General features: G+C 43.0%; 1 protein-coding gene across 1 annotated transcript in view; it reads right to left on the minus strand.

Moving 5' to 3' along the window:
• Positions 1 to 479: 479 nt before the first annotated feature.
• LOC132955602 (glutamate receptor ionotropic, NMDA 2C-like) overlaps positions 480 to 19,150 on the minus strand; it is a 57,689-nt gene continuing 39,018 nt past the window's right edge. The window contains exons 9-16 of the mRNA XM_061028513.1: positions 15,490 to 15,658; positions 12,872 to 13,025; positions 12,251 to 12,376; positions 9,946 to 10,175; positions 7,460 to 7,620; positions 6,163 to 6,350; positions 4,527 to 4,759; positions 480 to 3,362 (exon numbers count right to left, since the gene is read on the minus strand). Coding sequence (XP_060884496.1) covers positions 1,824 to 3,362; positions 4,527 to 4,759; positions 6,163 to 6,350; positions 7,460 to 7,620; positions 9,946 to 10,175; positions 12,251 to 12,376; positions 12,872 to 13,025; positions 15,490 to 15,658 — 2,800 coding nt within the window. The 3' untranslated portion in view covers positions 480 to 1,823. The remainder of the gene's footprint in view (positions 3,363 to 4,526; positions 4,760 to 6,162; positions 6,351 to 7,459; positions 7,621 to 9,945; positions 10,176 to 12,250; positions 12,377 to 12,871; positions 13,026 to 15,489; positions 15,659 to 19,150) is intronic.

Here is a 19,150-nt window from a genome sequence, read left to right on the forward strand (position 1 = left end):
AACATAATGGATTAAATCAAGGCTTCTGAGCTTACCACAACGAAATGCAACTAACAGCACTTTCTAAGATCAATGAGTAACAAATATTGTACCTGAATTTTAATCTGTAGCAAAACAAAAAGACCCCACACCTCTCAGAGGCGTTTTCTTATACATATCCTGATAAACCATAACTATATAAGTAACTGTTTAAACTTTGGGTTTTCTAAGAATGAAATAAATGCAGTTAAAAAAAATAAATGCTTGAAAGAATTAAGCCAATGGAAAAGCGCAAACATTGCAGTTCCTTGTGTGGCCACTTGGCTCCAAAAGAGACCCAAACTCTTGGTAATAAAAAGGCAAACAGTGTATTTCTCAAAATGTTTGAACTTTTCTTGTAACATCAGTATTTTTTAAAAATCAAATCACTTTTATTGCTTCAAAGACGGTTTTGATGAAAAGATGAAAAAAAAAAAAAAAAAAAGAGACACACATGCAGGTTCATCCAAAAAGGCTCTTTAATTGATCTAAGTGATTTATTACAGGGTGAGGGAGTCGGGTAATATAGATACTAGAATAGCTTTCAATTACCTCATTTAATTTTGATCATTGAACAGAAAAGGAATGGGGAGGGAATATAAAAGAGTGGAAAAGAGAAAGTGTTGAAAATTGTATATAGGCCATCTGAATATAGGCCAATCTTTCTGAGCTAATAGCGTAATAACACATGTTTCAGTAAATCCGCAACAGCTTAACAGAAAAAGAAAAATGTGCATGAAGTGTGATTAGAAAACTTTAAGTGACTATAAATTCTTATCATATGCAGAATACATGAATATGACACTAACCAGCCTGAAGTAACACATTTTTCTATATCGATATAGTTTTAAGATGCAGAGTTGGATGAATGTGAGGCCCTGTGTGATGTTTGTGCTGTACTGTGGCCTCATACCGAGACCCAGGGAGGAACAAGAATCCATGGATTAAGACACCTTGTGCTGGACAGTGCTGCTCCAATACTTTCATCATTTTGCAGATTGTGTTCATATGGACTCCTTTCCCAAAGTCTCTGCTTCCTCTGACTCATCACTTAATTACCAAGACTTGAAGGGTTTAGCTCCAAAACATTGTAAATCTTTAAAGAAGATACCTGAAATTCATTAACAGATGTCTCAAAATTTCATCCTAAAAAAAAAAAAAAAAAAAACTGCTGCTCTTTCTGTATCTGGAGACAAAGTGTTTTAATATTGAATGTCTCGTTTTGGAAATAAACTCTTCTCTTGTACGTCACAGCTGTCTATACACATCTTGCTACAGTTGCTACTAGTTTTTTGGTGGCTGTATTTAAGGACACGATCCCAGATTCCTTCACTATTTCTCCCAAGCTGTAAACGTTTCACTACTCCACAACACCCACGACTGAATTTTCCGACCAATCCATAATTAAATATACACAAAAACACACAGCTTGAAAACTCTGGTTATAGTTTAACCATGCGCCGACACCGTGGACCGCTGTAAATCGTAGTGCACGTTAAAGCACAGCAAACAGACAGGCGTTGTCGTAGGAAAGTAGCAAGTGAGTAAAACCTGCAAACTCTAGCTTTCCACAGCTTAACCGAAGATAACAGTGAAGTCATTTTCATACCGTAGTGTACATCAAATAAGTCAGTAAGTTGGTAGACCCAAATGTCTCATCTTCACTGCACAAAGTCACAGAAATTCCACAATTACTTCAAGTCATAACTTATCCCCCTTACATAAATCTAACCACTAATCCCTCTCTGAAGTCTTTTCATGTTTACTCCACAGTATCAGTCCTACAAGGTCCCTTTGGTTCTCTGTCAGACCTCAGACTCAAGACTGGACACCCGTCGCCAGGGGCGGAGTACGCAGGGGCTCCCTGTGGGCTGTACCCCTGCTCCCTGACCTGACTGGACCTCTGATCCAGTCTGGGATCCCTGATAGACCCCGTAGCCCCCATAGACACTGTCCTGGTACAACAGAGCCCGCTGACTTCCGCATCCCCCTCCACCACAAGCCAGCAGCTGGCACATTGGGTTGTTAGTAGCCTGGTTGTGGTGCTGCAGGTCCAAGGGACCATGGTAGAAAGGTAGTCCAGGGTACGAGTTCAGGTAGTGGGCGTACTGTCTGCTGAGCAAGCTTGTGGCTCTACGTACCATCCCCCGTCCTAACCCTGTCCCCTGTCGCACCGCTTCCCCGTATGTGGGGAGGTAGGTGGAGTGGGAGTAGCGCAGCTTCTGGCCCTTACGCCCATTGGACCTCCTCTGGTCCTCCCTTATGTGGAGGTAGGCCTGGTTCCGTGGGAGGCACAGGTTGTTTCGAAGGTGGGCAGGGTTATAGGGCTTTGTAGCTGTGGTCGGTGTGATAATGCACGGGAACAGGTCTGGCAGGGTTGATGGTGACTGGCTGGACAAGGATGACTGGGATTCGTCGAGCTGGCGCATCTGCTCGTTGCCCCAAGTCGCTTTAAGGAAAGAGGGACGGCGGTGCCTGCGTCTCCCTCGCACCGCAAGGTCCTCTGGAGGCCAAGAGCCATAGTTCTCTACCCGAGGACACACCCCCTCTCCGGGGTAGATGTTTTCACTGCTTTGGGTAGAGATGTGGTTTTCTTGGAGGTGGTTTGCTGTGAGCTCACTCAAAAAGACCGGACTCCTGTCACTCTTGTCCTGGTCCCTGTGTGATCTCCTCTCTGAATCCCCCTCGTCATACTGGAAACTCTTGGACCTCCGTTTCCGTCTGGAGAAGCCGGGATGTACGTTGTGGTTCTGAGACGAGGAGACCGGGTGAGACGTGTAGATGTCAGGAAGTTGTAGGTCGTTGTAAGGGATGAAGGGCGAGTGAGTGTCCACATAGAGTCTCCCGGTGGTCTGGTAGTTGTGCGGGTGCTGATGAGGAAGCGGTTCACTCACAGCGAGGTGAGGGCTGCTGAGGCTGGACACAGGAAGTTGCCGATCGTACAGACAGGAGGACGAATGAGTCGGTAGCGTGTAGCGCAGCGGCGTCGGCCTGGTCATCCCTCGCTGCAGTTTCAGAGAGTTCACGGCACTCAGAGGAGGGGTTAGGGAACGCTGGGGAAGGGGGCAGTGATTCTCCGTGATGTACGCGAACCCTCCGGGTACAGTTTCCATCGCCATTTGTGGAATGCGGACAGGCAAACTCCCACCGTGACGACTCAACTGCTCTATGGTCTTGGTGGCGTGGTCCAGAGAAGTCTCGACATTGGCGGTGGAGACCAGGCCCTTGGCAGTGCGAAGCATCTTTAGCATGTTCGCTTGAGCGTAGTTTGAGGTCAGATCAGGTTTAGCCAGACCTGATTTGTGTCCAGTGTCTTGCACTCCATTGAAACAACTGTAAATACCCTGAGAAATGGAAGAGGAGGACAAAAGAAGAATGAACAGAGAATTAGTAATGGTAGAAGAGGAGTCGAGTATGAAGTACTTAATCATTTGTAATTAGATCAATAGTTACCCATAAACTGTTTAACCTGGAATCAACCTCAATGGGTCCTTAAGGGACAATTTCATAGATGAGATTACAACCCATTTGTGAATCTCAAGGAGATGATCTACCTCTGTACTAATAAAAAAGCCCACAGGCAGTTAAGTAAAAAAAACCTGATTTCATTAATATCTCATTTCATCACTGAGGCAAGACTTAGTCACCAATTCATTATGCATTCTCCCAGGACTCAAAGAAAAACTGTTTAAGCTGAGAGGATTGCCCCAATAAATGGACACACTCGCGCCTCAAGTCTGCCGCAGCAGAACCGTCTCTAACTGTTTGGACAAACACACAGCCAAATCCCATGACGGTTCTCTCCTTACAGTCGGCTGAGAGATCCCGAAAGAGCCAAATTTAATTTGGCCCTTGGGGCCGTCCCACACGGATTAATGATTAGATAGTCATTTAGCCCTTAATCTGATAAAAACCCACATCCAGGCGCGGTGCTGTAATTACCCAGCTGAAGTGCACAGAGGCTGCAGTCCAGAGACACTTCACTGGCTCTAGGTTCAATAGCCACATTCCTACACAACAGCATCAACAAGCTGGGTACTGATTTAGGCTAATTGTAAATGAACATTAAGCAATCAAAGTTAAACACCAGAATCAGTGCTCCTTTTTCCTGTTATCGCTCCTCTCAGGCTTAAAAAGAATGCACTGCCATTAAAGCTTCACATAAAAAAAGGCCCTTTAAGTTAATGACATGCAAGAACACACCAATTTGTATTAATTTCTCATCTCATAAAAGCAACGTGCTTCATGTAAAACAGCATAATGCACTGAAAATGAACCACTTAGACTCAAAATGAGCAGCCAATCCTGTAATCATTCAACCAAGAGGCAACTTAACTAATCCAATTACAGCCAGCCAATCAGTCATCTAACTCAAAAATCAATGTAACCAATGTACAAACCAGTGAAGCAAAAAGCCACTTCTGTAAACCAAGCAATCAAACGAATGATCTAATGAGCATTCCAAACATGGACACAAAACAATCAAATTACTTATTAGTGCATCTCACCCTACTGATGGCCAACATGAACTCCAGTTTGCGGGACTTATTGACAGAGTGTCGTAGTTTCCAATACAGCAAATGTTCCCAGGCAAAGACCAGCAGGCTGAGGCCCATCGCCACGAGCAGCATGTAGAAGACGCCCGCCATGTTGTCAATGTCCAGCTTACTGCTCATCACTTCGTTCTTCTCGTTCTGGCAGATGCCCGACAACCAAACCGTCTCCAAGCGCTGGGTGTCTCCTGGAAGAACGGAGGTGGAGGAAAAGGAAATTTATTCACTGATGTTGGGTGTAACAACGACATCGTGTCATACACTAGCAGCGTGCAGGCATCAAATATCACTTTGAGCAACAGATGCTCGCCGTCTACATCCATTAATTCTTCACTGATCTTTGAATTTCAGTTTCCCCTTGCAAATTGTTAAGCATCTGCTGCTTTTGTTTTGAAGGTAGAGAAACAGAAGTGTGGAAGCTTTGTATTCAAGGCCTTTGATGGAGGTGTGCCTAACAACTTTTTTCTTCATAAGAAAGTGAGTTCTTAAAAGTGATTTATAGAATGCCAAAGAATCAGACTTTCTATTTTTCAAAGGGAAGTCATATGTTTGACTGTTAACAGACTGACAGCAGGGTGACATTTTTCATCAGTACACTACTCACGCATGTACAATGAAAGATCAGCAAAGTCATGTGACGTTACCTTTGGTCCACAGGAGGCACCAAAAACAAACTTTAAAGTTCCTCATATGAGCTTTAAATAACGGTAAAAAATGTTACCTTCCCGATGTCAACCAGAGAGAAGGATGTTGACAGACTCAATATTCCCAGTTTCCTCATAACCCATTTCATGAAATGCACAGGTGAGGTCATCATTTAACCGAACATAGAAACCAAGCATTGCATGTCTTGGCATCAACCTTTTACAGGCTGACATTTTTGTGATGTTTGCTTTCTATTGAAGGTGACATGTTGGCAGCTTCGTGCATGATGTGGATATGACTTCATTTTCCAGTTAAATGTGATGTTACGTTTTTCTGTATGCCAAGAGAGCCTCGTTTGATTGAGAAGAATTTACAGTTCTTAAGGACCCTCCTCAGCTATCATTACCACACAAGCTACGCCTCCAGGCCTCTGAGCAGGTGGCCACCTCTTGAGCTGCGTCGCCTCCAGGGAGCACGGCGTGTTTTATCACTCAGTTACCGTATGTTGCCCACAAACACACTATTTATTACATCATCATGGAGAGCCCAGAGTGTGTGTGTGTGTGTGTGTGTGTGTGGGTGTGTGTGTGGGTGTGTGGTGGGGGTATGCTCTTAAGCTCTCAGAGGAGAGAGGATATTAACTCCACACCGGCGGCCGTCATGGCGAGTGTGTTAGTGTGTGTATAGGTAGGATGGATTTCTGAGTGGGTGATGGAGATAATCATATCCTTAACACTCCCTGCTGTCCTGCAGGATATTAACTCTTCCCTGTAATCCCACTTCCCTGCTGATGCAGCACACGCTGAACTGGACTGTTGCCAGTTTCCTGTTCCACATGCCATTCACACAAACATATAAAACAGAAGAAGGTTCAGCAGTGTGTGTTCAGGTATGGTTTTGTGTGTCTGATGAAATTGGGTATTTTTTTTGGGGGGGGAATGCCCACCGTCTCCGAGGAACTGCAGCAGCGCCAGGTCTATAAGCCGTTTCCAGCGGGAGTCTTTCTGCAGAGCGATGCCGTATCCTGTGGTGGCAAACACTTTCCCGCTGCCGATGGTCACCAGCTTGCAGCCTTCGTCCTTCCCCGCCATGTAATTCAAAACAGCAGCATCGTAGATAAAGGCGTCCAGCTTCCTACAGACAAATAAATGGATTTCAAATATAAATACTTTGCTAAAACAGCTTTTTTTAAGTTAATTTAATCAATCAAAGCGGACAGTTAGTTTTTTAATTTCTCATCAGAGTTAGATATCATGTTATAGTATCCTTTGTAAACAGAGTTGTATTTAATCCTACCAGAAGGAGTTTTGAAAAGGTTCCCAAGTAAAGCTGTGATTGGGTGATTTAAAAAACTATTACACTAAACAAAATTGTGACCAAATTCAAACCAATGAGTCAATGATTCTGTGCAAATCAATTTTGCGGACAAGATATATCTAAAGGAAGAAGTATCAAAATGTAATCTTCTCGTTAGTAGAATTCATCCTCTGGTGACCATGGACGTCATTACCATCTTTTCCTTCACTTGATCTAATATTTTGTATTTTATTTTTGGGCGTTTTATGCCTTTAAATACAGAGATAGGACAGTGCATAGAGCTGGAAATCGGGGAGCGAGAGAGAGAGTGGGGAATGACATGCGGGAAAGGAGCCACAGGTTGGATTCAAACCTAGGCCGCCCGCTCTGAGGACTGTAGTCTCTGTACATGGGGCGCACAAACTAACCTCTAAGCCACCAGCGCCCCCACTTGATGTAATATTTGTTGAGTTATCTCAGTCTGATCCAAACGTCACCTTTAAGAGCCAGGCTGCTGATTTAAATGAAGGTCAAAAACATTGATGGTTTATCTGCTCCAGACAAGTTTCAGGTCTCTGAACAGTTATTTTTAATCTGCACTGGCACAACTCAGATTTAAACTAAACCCAGTTTGAAGTTTAAAAATGTGCAAGATGAACTCAGGTATTTTGAGCTTGGTTCTTTTTTAAAGCACGGATGTTTGACAGCCCTTTTCTCTTTACAAATTGAGCTACAATAGACGTGTTTTCATCTAAAAATACTGCCGTCATGCCGGCCTAAATCACAAATAGAAGCTGCAACACAAAGAGCATCAAATCTCTACTGCATCACCCAAAATATGATCATTGTTACTATGCTGTTTTATGTCTTCGCTGACAGGAGGATCTGTTCAAATCAACCGGTTATATAATCGTGTAATAAAGTCTGAATGTCAAATAAAACTGTACCCGGTTTTGAGGCTCTCTAGCGCTTCTTCCACCCCCTTCTGGTTGTATTTCATCATGTGTGTGTGCATGTCCGGGTAATTGCTGCGGATGTTCCTCTCCGTGCTCCCGTTTGGGACCGTCCCGAAGCGGAAAGGGGGGTAATGCTCGTGCGGTTTCTGGAACTGTGGGGAGAGAGAGAGAGAGAGGAGGAGAGGAAGAGAAAGGCGGGGAGAAGATATGAGAGATGAGGAGAGGAAGACAAGAAAAGCAGAGGTTTGGTTTAGCAGACGTGGGGAGAGAGAAAAGGGAGAAAAGAACAAAAAGGTAAGGAGAGGGGATGGACTGAGAGGAGTGAAAAGAGATGAGGAGTAGACAGAAAGAAGAGGGGCAAGAAGAGAAAGGGATAGGAGAGATGGGAGGTGATGGGGAACGAATATTGGAATGAAATGAAAAGTGTAAAAGGACAGGAGAATGTGAAGATACAAGTGGAGGGGAAGTAAAGGGGAAGTAAGTGGAGAGAGGTGGGTAAGACAAACAGGGAGAAATGGAAGAAAGGTAATGGGGAGGAAATGAGAGTAGAGAAAGGATGTTGAAGGAAAAAGGAGGTAAAACAGGAAAAGGAAAGAAGAGAAAAAACAAAAGGGAAAAGGGTAAAAAAAAAAAGATGAAGGAAAACAAAGGGGAGCAGAGAAATTGTAGAGACAGGAACAAATAGAGTAAAGAGAGAGGAAATGTAAGAGAAAGAACACAAATAATGGAGGAGAAAGAAGAAGAAGAGCAGAAGTAATTGAAGTAAGGAGGAAAAATGGGACCATAATGGAGAAATGAGGTTGAAACGAGGACCAAGAGCTTCACAATTAAAAGAAATACATTTTTTTTTTACATTTTTATTTCTAGAATGACTTCCTCAACACTTCACGCTGTGCGAGTGGACCGCTCCGCTCCCCTCAGTTTTTCACCGAACGTGATATTTGATAATTTCACTTCCCACAGATAATCCTGATCCAGTTGAAATCTGTGCCGATCGAAGCTCACACTGCACGCGCTGACGTCGTAAAGCAGAACGAAGCAGGAAAAAAAAATGTCCGTTAGAGCTCAATTAAACTGGAAACAGGAAAAAGGTCCATTCATCTTGGTTACGGCACTGACCTTCTGAGCCGGGGCGAAAATGAATGGGCCAATCAAAATGTGAGCATGTGAGTGGGAGTGAGTGCGTGTGTGTAAATAACATCAGTCTTCAGCTGCAACCGGAATGGATTCGGCTTGAGATGCAACATGAAGTTTCTCTTTTTATTAATCAGCTGTTTGAAAACCAAACCCCACATCACTGAGGAAACTAGAAAAAATGAGGGTTGTCCTGTAACCTCTCCAACAGCTTCTTGTATTTATCACTTAGGAAGAAACGGGAACAGTTCATCAAACGTGCAGACTTGATCCAAAATAAATCCAGTGAGAGTTGAAAGTTAAAGTTGGCCCTCGTTCAGAATCAAATTCATTCTCGGAGTGTTTTCATGTTGGACAGTGCACAATAATCAAAACAGACATTGATGATGTAAATGTGTCTGTAGCTCCCCACCATTAACGGGGCATAGGGCCGACGACCCGATGGACGTTTTTAACTCTGGTTGGTTGAATTCTTAAATCTTATCAGCCAATCACAGCAGTCTATGACCCATTTTAAACAGTATATATGCAAACCAGCGATGTGCGACCTCAGCCAGCTTACGTCCTGAACCCACCTCATCCTCTGTCACGTGGCTCAGAATTCAGGGGCAGCTGAGGTTGTGCAGGATAATTTATATTGCTGGGACATAATGCATCTGCATAAAGTTAATATAATCAGTTGATTCAACCATAGATCACTGGTGTGGCTCCGTTGATCCCTGCCGGGGGGTTGTTTCTGAAGAATGAAATGGCTAAAGCTCCTTTGAGGCCCTGTTTGCAGGTTGAATGAGTGTGTGTGTGTGTGTGTGTGTGTGTGTGAAGGGAACGCGTGGGTGCTGTTTTCTTCTGTGCCTTGACGTTTTTTTGAATCATTTGACATTTGTCGATCTTGTTTTAACAGTGCGAGCGAGAGGAAAGATTGAGACGGCGCAGGAGTAATATTGATGGACGGACTGAAATATGGACGGACCGCGTCGAGACTCAGACAGCATCTGTATCGACGGAGCGAAGGGATCGATCAGTCACTCATGCCACCGAGCTCCCCCCCCCGCTGATAGGAAAAGGACAAAGATGTTCACCGCAAAGTCCTTTTACTTGACTTCACTTTAAAAGCTTTCCGCGAGTCTTTTGTCTGTCTCCTCTCGGAGGTTTAATAGTCGATGGAGAGAGAGTGAAGACGAGACGACGTGAGCTGGATTCAAACACAAAGACGTTTTTTTTTCCTCCATATCTCGCAGCAACACAAGAAACAGCCCGCTCTCTTTATGTCCGAGGCGGCTTTCAATAACGTTATAATCATGTTATTCTTCAAAGTACAAAGAGATGTTTTTGCAGTCTTTTACCTTCTTGTCGGAGAGCCCAGAAACGGTGTCGATGTATTGCTCCTGGATCATGAAGGCGGCCAGGTTGGCGGTGTAAGACGCCAGGAAGATGACAGCGAAGAAAGCCCAGATCAGGACCATGATCTTACTGGTGGTTCCTTTAGGGTTCTCGATGGGGACCGAGTTATTGAAGACGATGCCCCACAGCAGCCACACCGACTTGCCGATGGTGAACGTTGGACCACCGGGAGCTGAGGACGTCAAAAAGTAGCAAAAGTTACATTTATGCCTCTGATAGACTCAGAGAGCAGAGGAGGTGACACCGTCTAAAATTGCACAAACAATTTTTGTTTGAGATGTGTTTGATGTGAATAGCTTTTGGGTTTTTTTTAAAAAGTGAAATAAGTTCACCCTGTTAGTGTTTCATTAGCCGTTTCTTGCCTTCCAAACAACAGCTTCACATCTTCAGTTCCGTTCCAATCGCTCTCTGCCACCGTCTGCTCATGTGCAGCAGCGGAGGGTGCCGCCGACATCAATCACACTTCGATTAGCGCAGCGACGACTGCTAATTAAAACAGGAAAATGACCTTTCGGACCCGGCGACGAGGCACGCTCTGTCAGCACGAGCATTCTGGGATTGATTAGCCCTCTCCCCCAAAATCCTGTTGAGGAACTCGAAAGGTAGCAGAACGTGCAGACCCGGGGTGGATTTAGCGGCACGCGCACAGGCTCACTGTGAGGGGAGCTTTATATGAAATGCTAATTAAGGACCTTTCATGGATCTTTAATTTCAAACCTTGTGGCTATTTTATTCATCAAATAAAACAAGTATTTACTCATTTTTGTTGCATTGTTATACCAGCAGACATGGCAAAATATTTAGGGATGACAAAATGTGATACTAACAAAGAGTCTGTGTGATAAATATCAGAACTGTGTCTTCAAAATTAAAAATGTTCTGATCTGTTTTCTGCAAGCAGCAACCTCCATGCCAACGTGGAAGCGCAAAAATCTGCAGTTCCTCAAAATGATCAGAAGGGGCTTTATCTCCAACAGCCAATGAATCCCCATCAGGTCCCATTATAGATGCCAGTGTCTGCATCCGACATAAACATGTTTACAGCCTGGTTCAACAGCTTGGTCTCTATAGCTCACGTCTCTATAGGTTAAAAAAATATACATGGGGTGAATTTTTTGTAAAACTCATCCGTTAAGTTATAATAAGGCAAAGAGTTATGCACATTTTGGATAATTAGGGTGATGGCTGAGTCGACTGACTTGTGATCACATTGTAGCTGCTTGCCAGGAGGCTCAAGGTCCCTGGTACTAGACTGATCGAAAGTTAGGTAGAGATAGCATTTTGGATATAGCAAACATGTTGGGCTTCATAACGCTTCTTCAGAAACCAGAGGGTGTCTTTACTGAGTATCAAAAAAATCGTACTAATGTCGATAGAAAAAAATAACCAGACTTGTGTAAATCAGTGTACTTCTTGCGATGAAAGATACAACAGAAAACTCAAAGTACTTGGTCTTTTTCGATTCTCTGATTTTTTAAAATTTTCAAAATCCAAAACAAAAAACGCCAACCAGAATTTACATTTTTAGACACTTCAAATCCATTATTACCCCTTTACCTTTTCTGAAGATTATTGCCTTTTTAATATAGATGGAAATGGAAATAACAGGAGCAAAATGTACTGTTTCATAGTGAAACATTAAGAAGTGACACAAAATACAGCAACCGGTATTCCCAGGAATCTCATGATGCGAGTTAATGTAAAAGCATGAACTTCATTTGTTTTTGAGAAAGGCCCCGTTGTCCATCTAGCGCTTTTTTTTTTCTCCAATTGTTTTCAATGAGAAAAGAGGCAGGCGGCTGCCCGGGCAAAGAGCGCAGCGCCCAGTGTCTTTTTTTTCCCCGAGCGCTCCACCTCTTTATGCGCAGCTGCTCTGAGCGCTCTAGTTGAAAATCATGTAATTTCTTTAAAGAAAGGCGTTGTTGTTGCGCTCTTTTTAAAATGTTTCTCTGTGTCTGATGGGGAAATAAATAATCTAACGTAAAAAAAAAAGTAACATACAGTAAAAAGTAACAGAGCACTGTTGGTCATACAGCGACCGTTGTTAACAGTCTGTTGTCATAGAGACAGGACAGACGTACAGCGCTTTTCTTCCAGCTCACAAACGCTTCATACAAGATGGACTTTACTGGAGTATGTCCAATTCCTTACAGATTCCTCTTTGATTATTCTCTCCTAAACTATTCACTTTACTGAAGAAGGATCAGCTCCAGCAGTTGTAGTGAAACAAAGAGGTTAGAAACTCACTTTTGGCGCTGACCAGACTGCGGTTGTAGCCGACAGGACTGAAGTACTCAAACACAAACACCGTCACTGCCACCACAGTCAGGCACATCACAAACATCATGACCCACACTGCTGGGCTGTAGGGCTCTGGAGAAGAAGGAGAGACGAGAAGGAACAAACATGAGGGATTAAAGTTAGTCTCTTTTGTGCTCTCTGCTTTTAAACCTCAGCCTGTGATGAGAGTCGCCATATGTGGCAGGAGGATAGCAGCAGGACGGAGAAGAAGAAGAAGAGGCGACTGATGAGAAAATGCAAAGACAGAAAATTCACTGTTTGGGATTTTGTGCTGAATTTTCTTGTTTGGGGGGTTTGGAAAAGGAGATTTAGGTGTGTGTGTGTGTGTTTGCTGCGAGTAAAGGGATTTTGTTGTAGGCCACGGTTATCGACGGGATGAAAGCTTAATGGGAAGATTCCTGAAGCGTCTGCAGAGATGGAACTTGTTTAAGTAGGCCATCCTGGGGGGGGGGAGTAGATGGAAACATGGCTGAATTACTGTACATCCAACTCCAGGATGATGGATTTAGTACGACCGGATATCGAACCGAAATGGATGAAGAGAGAGCTGTTGTTTTTTTTTCTCACCAAGAAAGGCAGATGGGGAAACCGTCCCATTGCTGCGGGCGACCATGACGCTGATGCCCGTCTCTACAAACGGCACAGAGAAGTCGATGATTTCCGAACGCTCCTCATTGATAGTGAGAGAGCCGATGGCCATGTCGGCTCGTCTATACACAACCTGAGAGATGAAAGACACAGGATAGAGTTAAGTACAGTACAAGCACAGTGACGCATTGATTGTAAAGAAGTGTAAACACATCCTGTCCTGCATTTCGACCCAGATATTTTTTGGGGGATTCTGTAGAATCCTTCAAAATAGACCTGAATGGGTGTATTTTGGAACAACAAAATCTGCTTCCCAGTGTCCCAGAGGAAAGGCTGAGCGCAAATTATTTTTTCAACGTCGATGTCACAATGCAGCAAACGCTATCGTAAGGCATGACTCTAATAATGGCTGTCTGCAGAGATGAGGGAAAATATTTTTCTCATCATTAGGAGCATCCAGCGAGAGAGAATGCTGCATCTCAGGAGTGCTCATATCCAAGCATGCCTTTCTGAGAAGCAGGAATTTTGCAGAGAGGAATATGTTTTTTTTTAATAAATAGAGCACACACACACACACACACACACACACACTGGGTTACAGACAAGGCAAAGCGCCTGCAGGCACAGAAACACAAGCTCGAAGGCCTCTCCTGAGGAACACCTGTTGGGGTCGTTTTACTTTGAGATGCAGCATGTGTTTGATGTGGCTGCGTGTGTGGGAGGAAACTGTTTATTAGCTCCATATGTATATGCATGGCCCCACACCACTGACCTAGAAAAACGCCCGTCAAAGAAACTCGACCTGCCATGCAATGTTAGTGCCACGTAAGACAAAATGCACCAAACTGTTGAAGAGTTAAAGAGGGATGTACTGAAGAGCCCGCCTTCTGATCAGCTTTGGGATACTCAGACTATTATGCCTGTCAGTTGTTGGAAGGACTTTATATTTTACTTTTAAAAAACGAGAGTGTGATAAAATGGAACTGTCAATGGACTAAAAGCTTATTTCACATCAATTGGGAACTGAAGGAGAACACAGCCATGTTTGAGTGAATTGTAGCATTGATTTGAAGAGTCAAAGAACCGAGTGGGAAACGAAGTAAATCATTCTTTGACTGATCCGAAACGTATAAAACAAAAACTAGTTTTCACGCTATATCCTTTTGATGAGTCATGATCTGAAACTAATTAAAAGATTTGGAGGCTGCTCTCTGTGAAATTAAACTGAAGGATCTGGTGGCGGCAGTTTTGTTGTTATTGAAGTTTCATGTTGGACTCTTTCATTCAGGAGCATTTGCATAAACATTTTTTTTCCTCGTCTTTTTTTTTTTTTTTTTTTTAGGTTATTAGATATTTTTATATTTGGTCTGGCAGATGCGTCTGGCCCCAGTCACACTCAGACTGCTTTTACATTTCGCTGTTATTCAGGTTGGAAACTGTGTTTTATCAAATGTAGGTCTGTTTTGATACAAGAGCACAGTAGTGGTTAACAACCACGTTGGCTGTTTGGCTACCCGCTAACACTGTCACGTGTCAACAAAATGAACAGGGCAGGAGTTCACTTTACCTACATACAGTGGTTGTTCCGAAATCATGTCAAGCCAAACGTCTGTGTAATTTGTTTTCCTAGATCTCATCAAAATTCAACTCTAAAACTGGCTACCTAGCCTAGCAGCTAACTGCTATATCACGTTTTGTTAGTCTGATTTTTTTGTAGCATCCTGAGGCACATCGATCAGCTGTTTATAATCTCTTTGAAATCCAAAATAAACTAAGACAAACAGGAATAACTTGCATTTGGGAATTGGTCGTCACGGTTACATCAGATGAGAATGTTGAAGGTTTCATTTTAAGTCATGACAAAGAGAATCATTAGCCAACTTTGTACGTTCCTCTTAGCTACATAAAGTGTGTTAGTGTCTTTCAGCTCTTTGTTTTGGTTTAATAACTTTACTGTCTCGGTTCACTGAACGTTACCAACCCAGCACTGCACAGCATACGGACTAACTCTGTAACAGATTGGAGCATTTTCATGCTAACATTCATAGGTTTCTCTCAGGAGTTGGTGGAGAACCAAACCGAGCAAAAAGAGAAGAATTATTGTCGTTACATTCTTGAGCTGGCCAGATGTAAATATAGTGTGTCGCTTTTCTAACTCATTTTACGACTCAACTTTAAAGACAGGTTATATCCTAAATGTTTTCTGTAAAGCATCTTTTAATTATGTCTTTTTTAATACAGTAGATTACTCTTCTTCAAAAAATAGGTGATTTTTTAATTCCCCCCTTTTTAATTAATTCCTAACCTTGCTTGGATTGATTTACATACACTGAACGGAGAATTAAAAATAGTCACTGAATGCAGCGTGTAAAACTGAACTGAACACTAATCTCAGCAGCACGATTCACAAAAATAACCATTTATGTGATTAGGGGGCTGAAAAAAAGCCCAAAGCTAACACTCGTTTAAATAAGATCTGTGGATGAATATTTGTAAACATTATTCAAAAACATGGTCTCCAGTTGGCCGACACAGCATCACCAGCTGCTGCATTCAGGGACTTATCCTTCTTTGAACAACTCAACCGTCGGTCTCACCTCCCCAATCATGCCGTTCCAAGTCCCCCGGACAAGCTTGCCGTGTTTCCCGTTGGTGACCAGGTAGAGGTCGTAGGAGAACTTGATGGTGCGGGAGAGCTTCTTCAGGATGTCGATGCAAAAGCCCTTGCAGCAGAGTTTGGTGTAGGACTCCGAGTGGCCGATTATGCTGCGTGAAAGGAAGGAAAAAAGAAGCGACTATAATACAGTAAACCCTCTCTACTCAGCCCTCTGGGACTGTTGTTATTTTTGGATTTAAGTTGTTGTTGTTTCAGGGAGTGAGAGCTAAATATCAGTCACGCTCACAGTGGCCGTCGTCTACAGCGGAAGAGTGAAGGGCAGGCGATGGCCGATTCATTAACTAAAATCAATGTGTGTTAACAAGGCGTCTGTCAGGGAGACGGAGGAGATGACTAGAAAGAGCAACACACACACACACACACACACACTTACATAAAGAGGCTGTGTGACAGTAGATGGTTGAGCGACTGTGATGGCCTCTAATAAAAGGCCATTAAGGTGTGTAGCATGTGAGGGACGATCGCTTCCTGCGCGTGGCCTCGCTGACTAATGGGGTGTAGAAGACGGGAGGGGCGGGGAGCGGAGCGGTGAAGAAGACGCAGCAACATAGGACAGCGAAGTCAAACGCAAACAGATTGAAAATGAAGTCAAGAAACTTTTTTTTTTTTTTTTTTTTTTTTTTTTGCTATTTCAATTTATGCAGCTGGAGGCCTGAAATCTACAGGGGCTGCGTCTGCGTGTGAGTGTGCGCTTGTGGGTGTGTGATTGAGATAACTGCAGCATGTCAATGAGTCAGCATATAAGCCGACACGTGATGGAAAAAAAAAAAAAAAGAGCATGTGAGTGAATAAATGAGCAGGAGATTGAATGGAAAGAAGTCAAGTGAGTAATTAACATTCAAGTTAATCATTTATCCAACACTTCATTTTAGGGGAATTTTAAGCGTTTCTGAAAGCCTCGCTTCTTTCATAGGAGTCAATAGCTCCGATAAACGCAGCGTTAATTAATTGCTGCAGGAGCCGGCCACCTGTCGTCATTATACACTCTCCACTGACAACACACACACACACACACACACACTCAAGCACACTTAAATTGGGCCGTCTCCCTCCGCCGCACACACAAACACATGCACACATATAGTACAGTATCCTTAGAGGATAAGCAGCAGTTGTGTGTTGTGGTGTGGTGTGGTGTGTGTTCTTCACAAAATGCCCAGAAACTAGTGCAGCGTGGAGGGAAGCACCATGAGGGATTTAGACCAGAGAGAGCGAATTAGAGAGAGAGAGAGAGAGAGAGAGAGAGAGGAGGATTCTCAGGTGAACGGCAGACAGGAAACACACGGCGAACAACAAGACGAGGCCTGACAGGGCTGCAGCTTCAGATTGGAGGGAAAGGAGGGCAGGACAAAAAAAAAAAAAGAAGCCGAACAGATGGAGGAGGAAGAAAAAGGAGAAGAGGACGAGGAGGAAGAGGAGGGGGATAACATTTGTGATCACCACTGTGATCATGAGCACTGGGATGTTAGTATCAGCCAACATTTGCTGTCAGGAACTATTTTAAACCTGTGTGTTAAAAATCCCAACCCAAAGAAAGCTGTATGTGATCACTAAAAGATTGTGACAGTATCTCATTGGTGTACATGTTATTCCAAAGCTTGGGCATTAAAAGGCTGCCAGAAAACCAAAGTAAAAGCACAACATCTGGGTTCCTTTCCAAAATTGGGGAAATTATTTGTAATAGAAGTTCTGTGATTAACTGGCGAGCAGTCCAGGGTGTATCCCGCCCCTCGCCCAATGACGGCTGGGATCAGCTCCAGCCCCCCGCGATCCTGAACAGGAAAAAGCGGTCTAGATAATGGATGGATGGATGGATGGAATTGTTATAGAAAATACCATTGAGTTATTTAATATTTTGGTTTATTTAATTACTTATATGAACTCCAGTTCCCATAAGCCCTTCAATTTAGAAAACAGTTTGTTATAAACAAAGTCTGCAGGGGAATAGGAGAACTCCAGTTATCTTGGGAGATGTCGTTTGTCTTTGAGGATTTAAAATGATTGTTTTGTGACTTTATTGTAATCCAGAAATGTTGTTTTAATGTTCCATGTCCTTCAGTTGATTCCAATGTATCTTTAAATATGCAAAGCAAACCCAAAGACATGCTCAAGTTTGTCAATCAAAGAAATGCTGAATGAGAGATTGTAGTGACTTACAGGAGCTGGTGAACAGAGGCCGACAGAGACATAACGTCACAACCTCAGCAATCTATTACGGCCTCTGATCTTGTGGTTTCAGGCTTCAGAACCAAGTGGCAGGTATTTTACTCCTGTTCAGCAGAAGGAGCATTAGTGCGGCCTGTCACTGATCTCGGGCGATCAAGTCTGACTCATAGTTCAATCCAAAAGTGCTAAAAAAAAGGGCTGAGGTCAGGACTCTGTGGAGTCCACTGAAGAAAACTCTAAAACCTTAAAGGACATGCTTTGTGAATAAAAAAAACCCACAACCATTGCCAAAGATACAAGAAAGCTTTTGTTTAAATAACACTTATGAATACTTATGAGCTGTAACTTGATATTTTACCTTAATTAATCCAAATGGACCCAAACCTTTCAAAACAGCCCTGGAGCATGAAGTGCACACAAATAAAACCAGCACATTATCCCCTTTAATTACACTGATACTGGATGAATCTTCAGCACATAATCTAATGGGAATTTTGCAGGAACTTGTGGACCAGGGAAGGTCATTGGTTGGATTTGTACATTACTAACATGCCATCAACAAAGCTATTTTCCTTATCGTAACCCCAGTAACAGTGTTTCCAATTATATCCAGACTTGAATATTTTAAAAAAATATTACCAAGGGCTTTGTAAATTATCTTACAACATCAATATCCTACTTATAAATTCTGGACAATAAATATGTCTCCATCCATTTGCCAAATAGCGTGTTAAAGGTCACATATTGTGAAAAATACAGTTTAACATGACACTAATATGTGTCCCTAGTCCGTCTACAAACCCCCCCAAATATGAGAAAAGTCCATCATCTCCGTCTTTTGCCTGCTCTAATTTTCAGAAAATGTGTGCTCAAACAGGCCGTTTGAAGATGCATCCCTTCATGACATCACAAAGGGCAGTAGCCCCTCCTCCAGGTGGGTGACACTCCCACAGCTAGGTGTTTGTTCTGTCCTCTGAGTCTGACTTCTCACATGTAAACAATAGGACATAGTGCAAGAAAGCCCAAACCACCTACGTCCTTCCAGAGAGGGGGCGTGGTCAGACACAGCTCATTTGCATTTAAAGCTACAGACACAGAAACAGCCTGTTCAGAGCAGGGCTTGACATAGAGGGGTTTATAGGCATGGATTGATGGATTCTTGGCAAGAAAGTTCACAGACATGTTTTGGGGAGCCTTTAACAAAAACTAAAATATTTAACAACCAGAACGAAATACCTCGGATTGTTTTAACAATTGTATGGATTCATTATCATTTTTATTAAAAAAAAGAATAAAAACTTGGTGAGATTAAAAATCTCTTTTTCAAGAGTGACTTGGCCAAGCCAGATAGCAGAAGAATTAACAGTTCCTGACAAACAACGAGCAGCCGCACATACGCCATTTAAGATCCTCTT

The sequence above is a fragment of the Labrus mixtus genome, chromosome 21, assembly GCF_963584025.1.
Source record: "Labrus mixtus chromosome 21, fLabMix1.1, whole genome shotgun sequence".
Classification (NCBI taxonomy): Eukaryota; Metazoa; Chordata; class Actinopteri; order Labriformes; family Labridae; genus Labrus; species Labrus mixtus.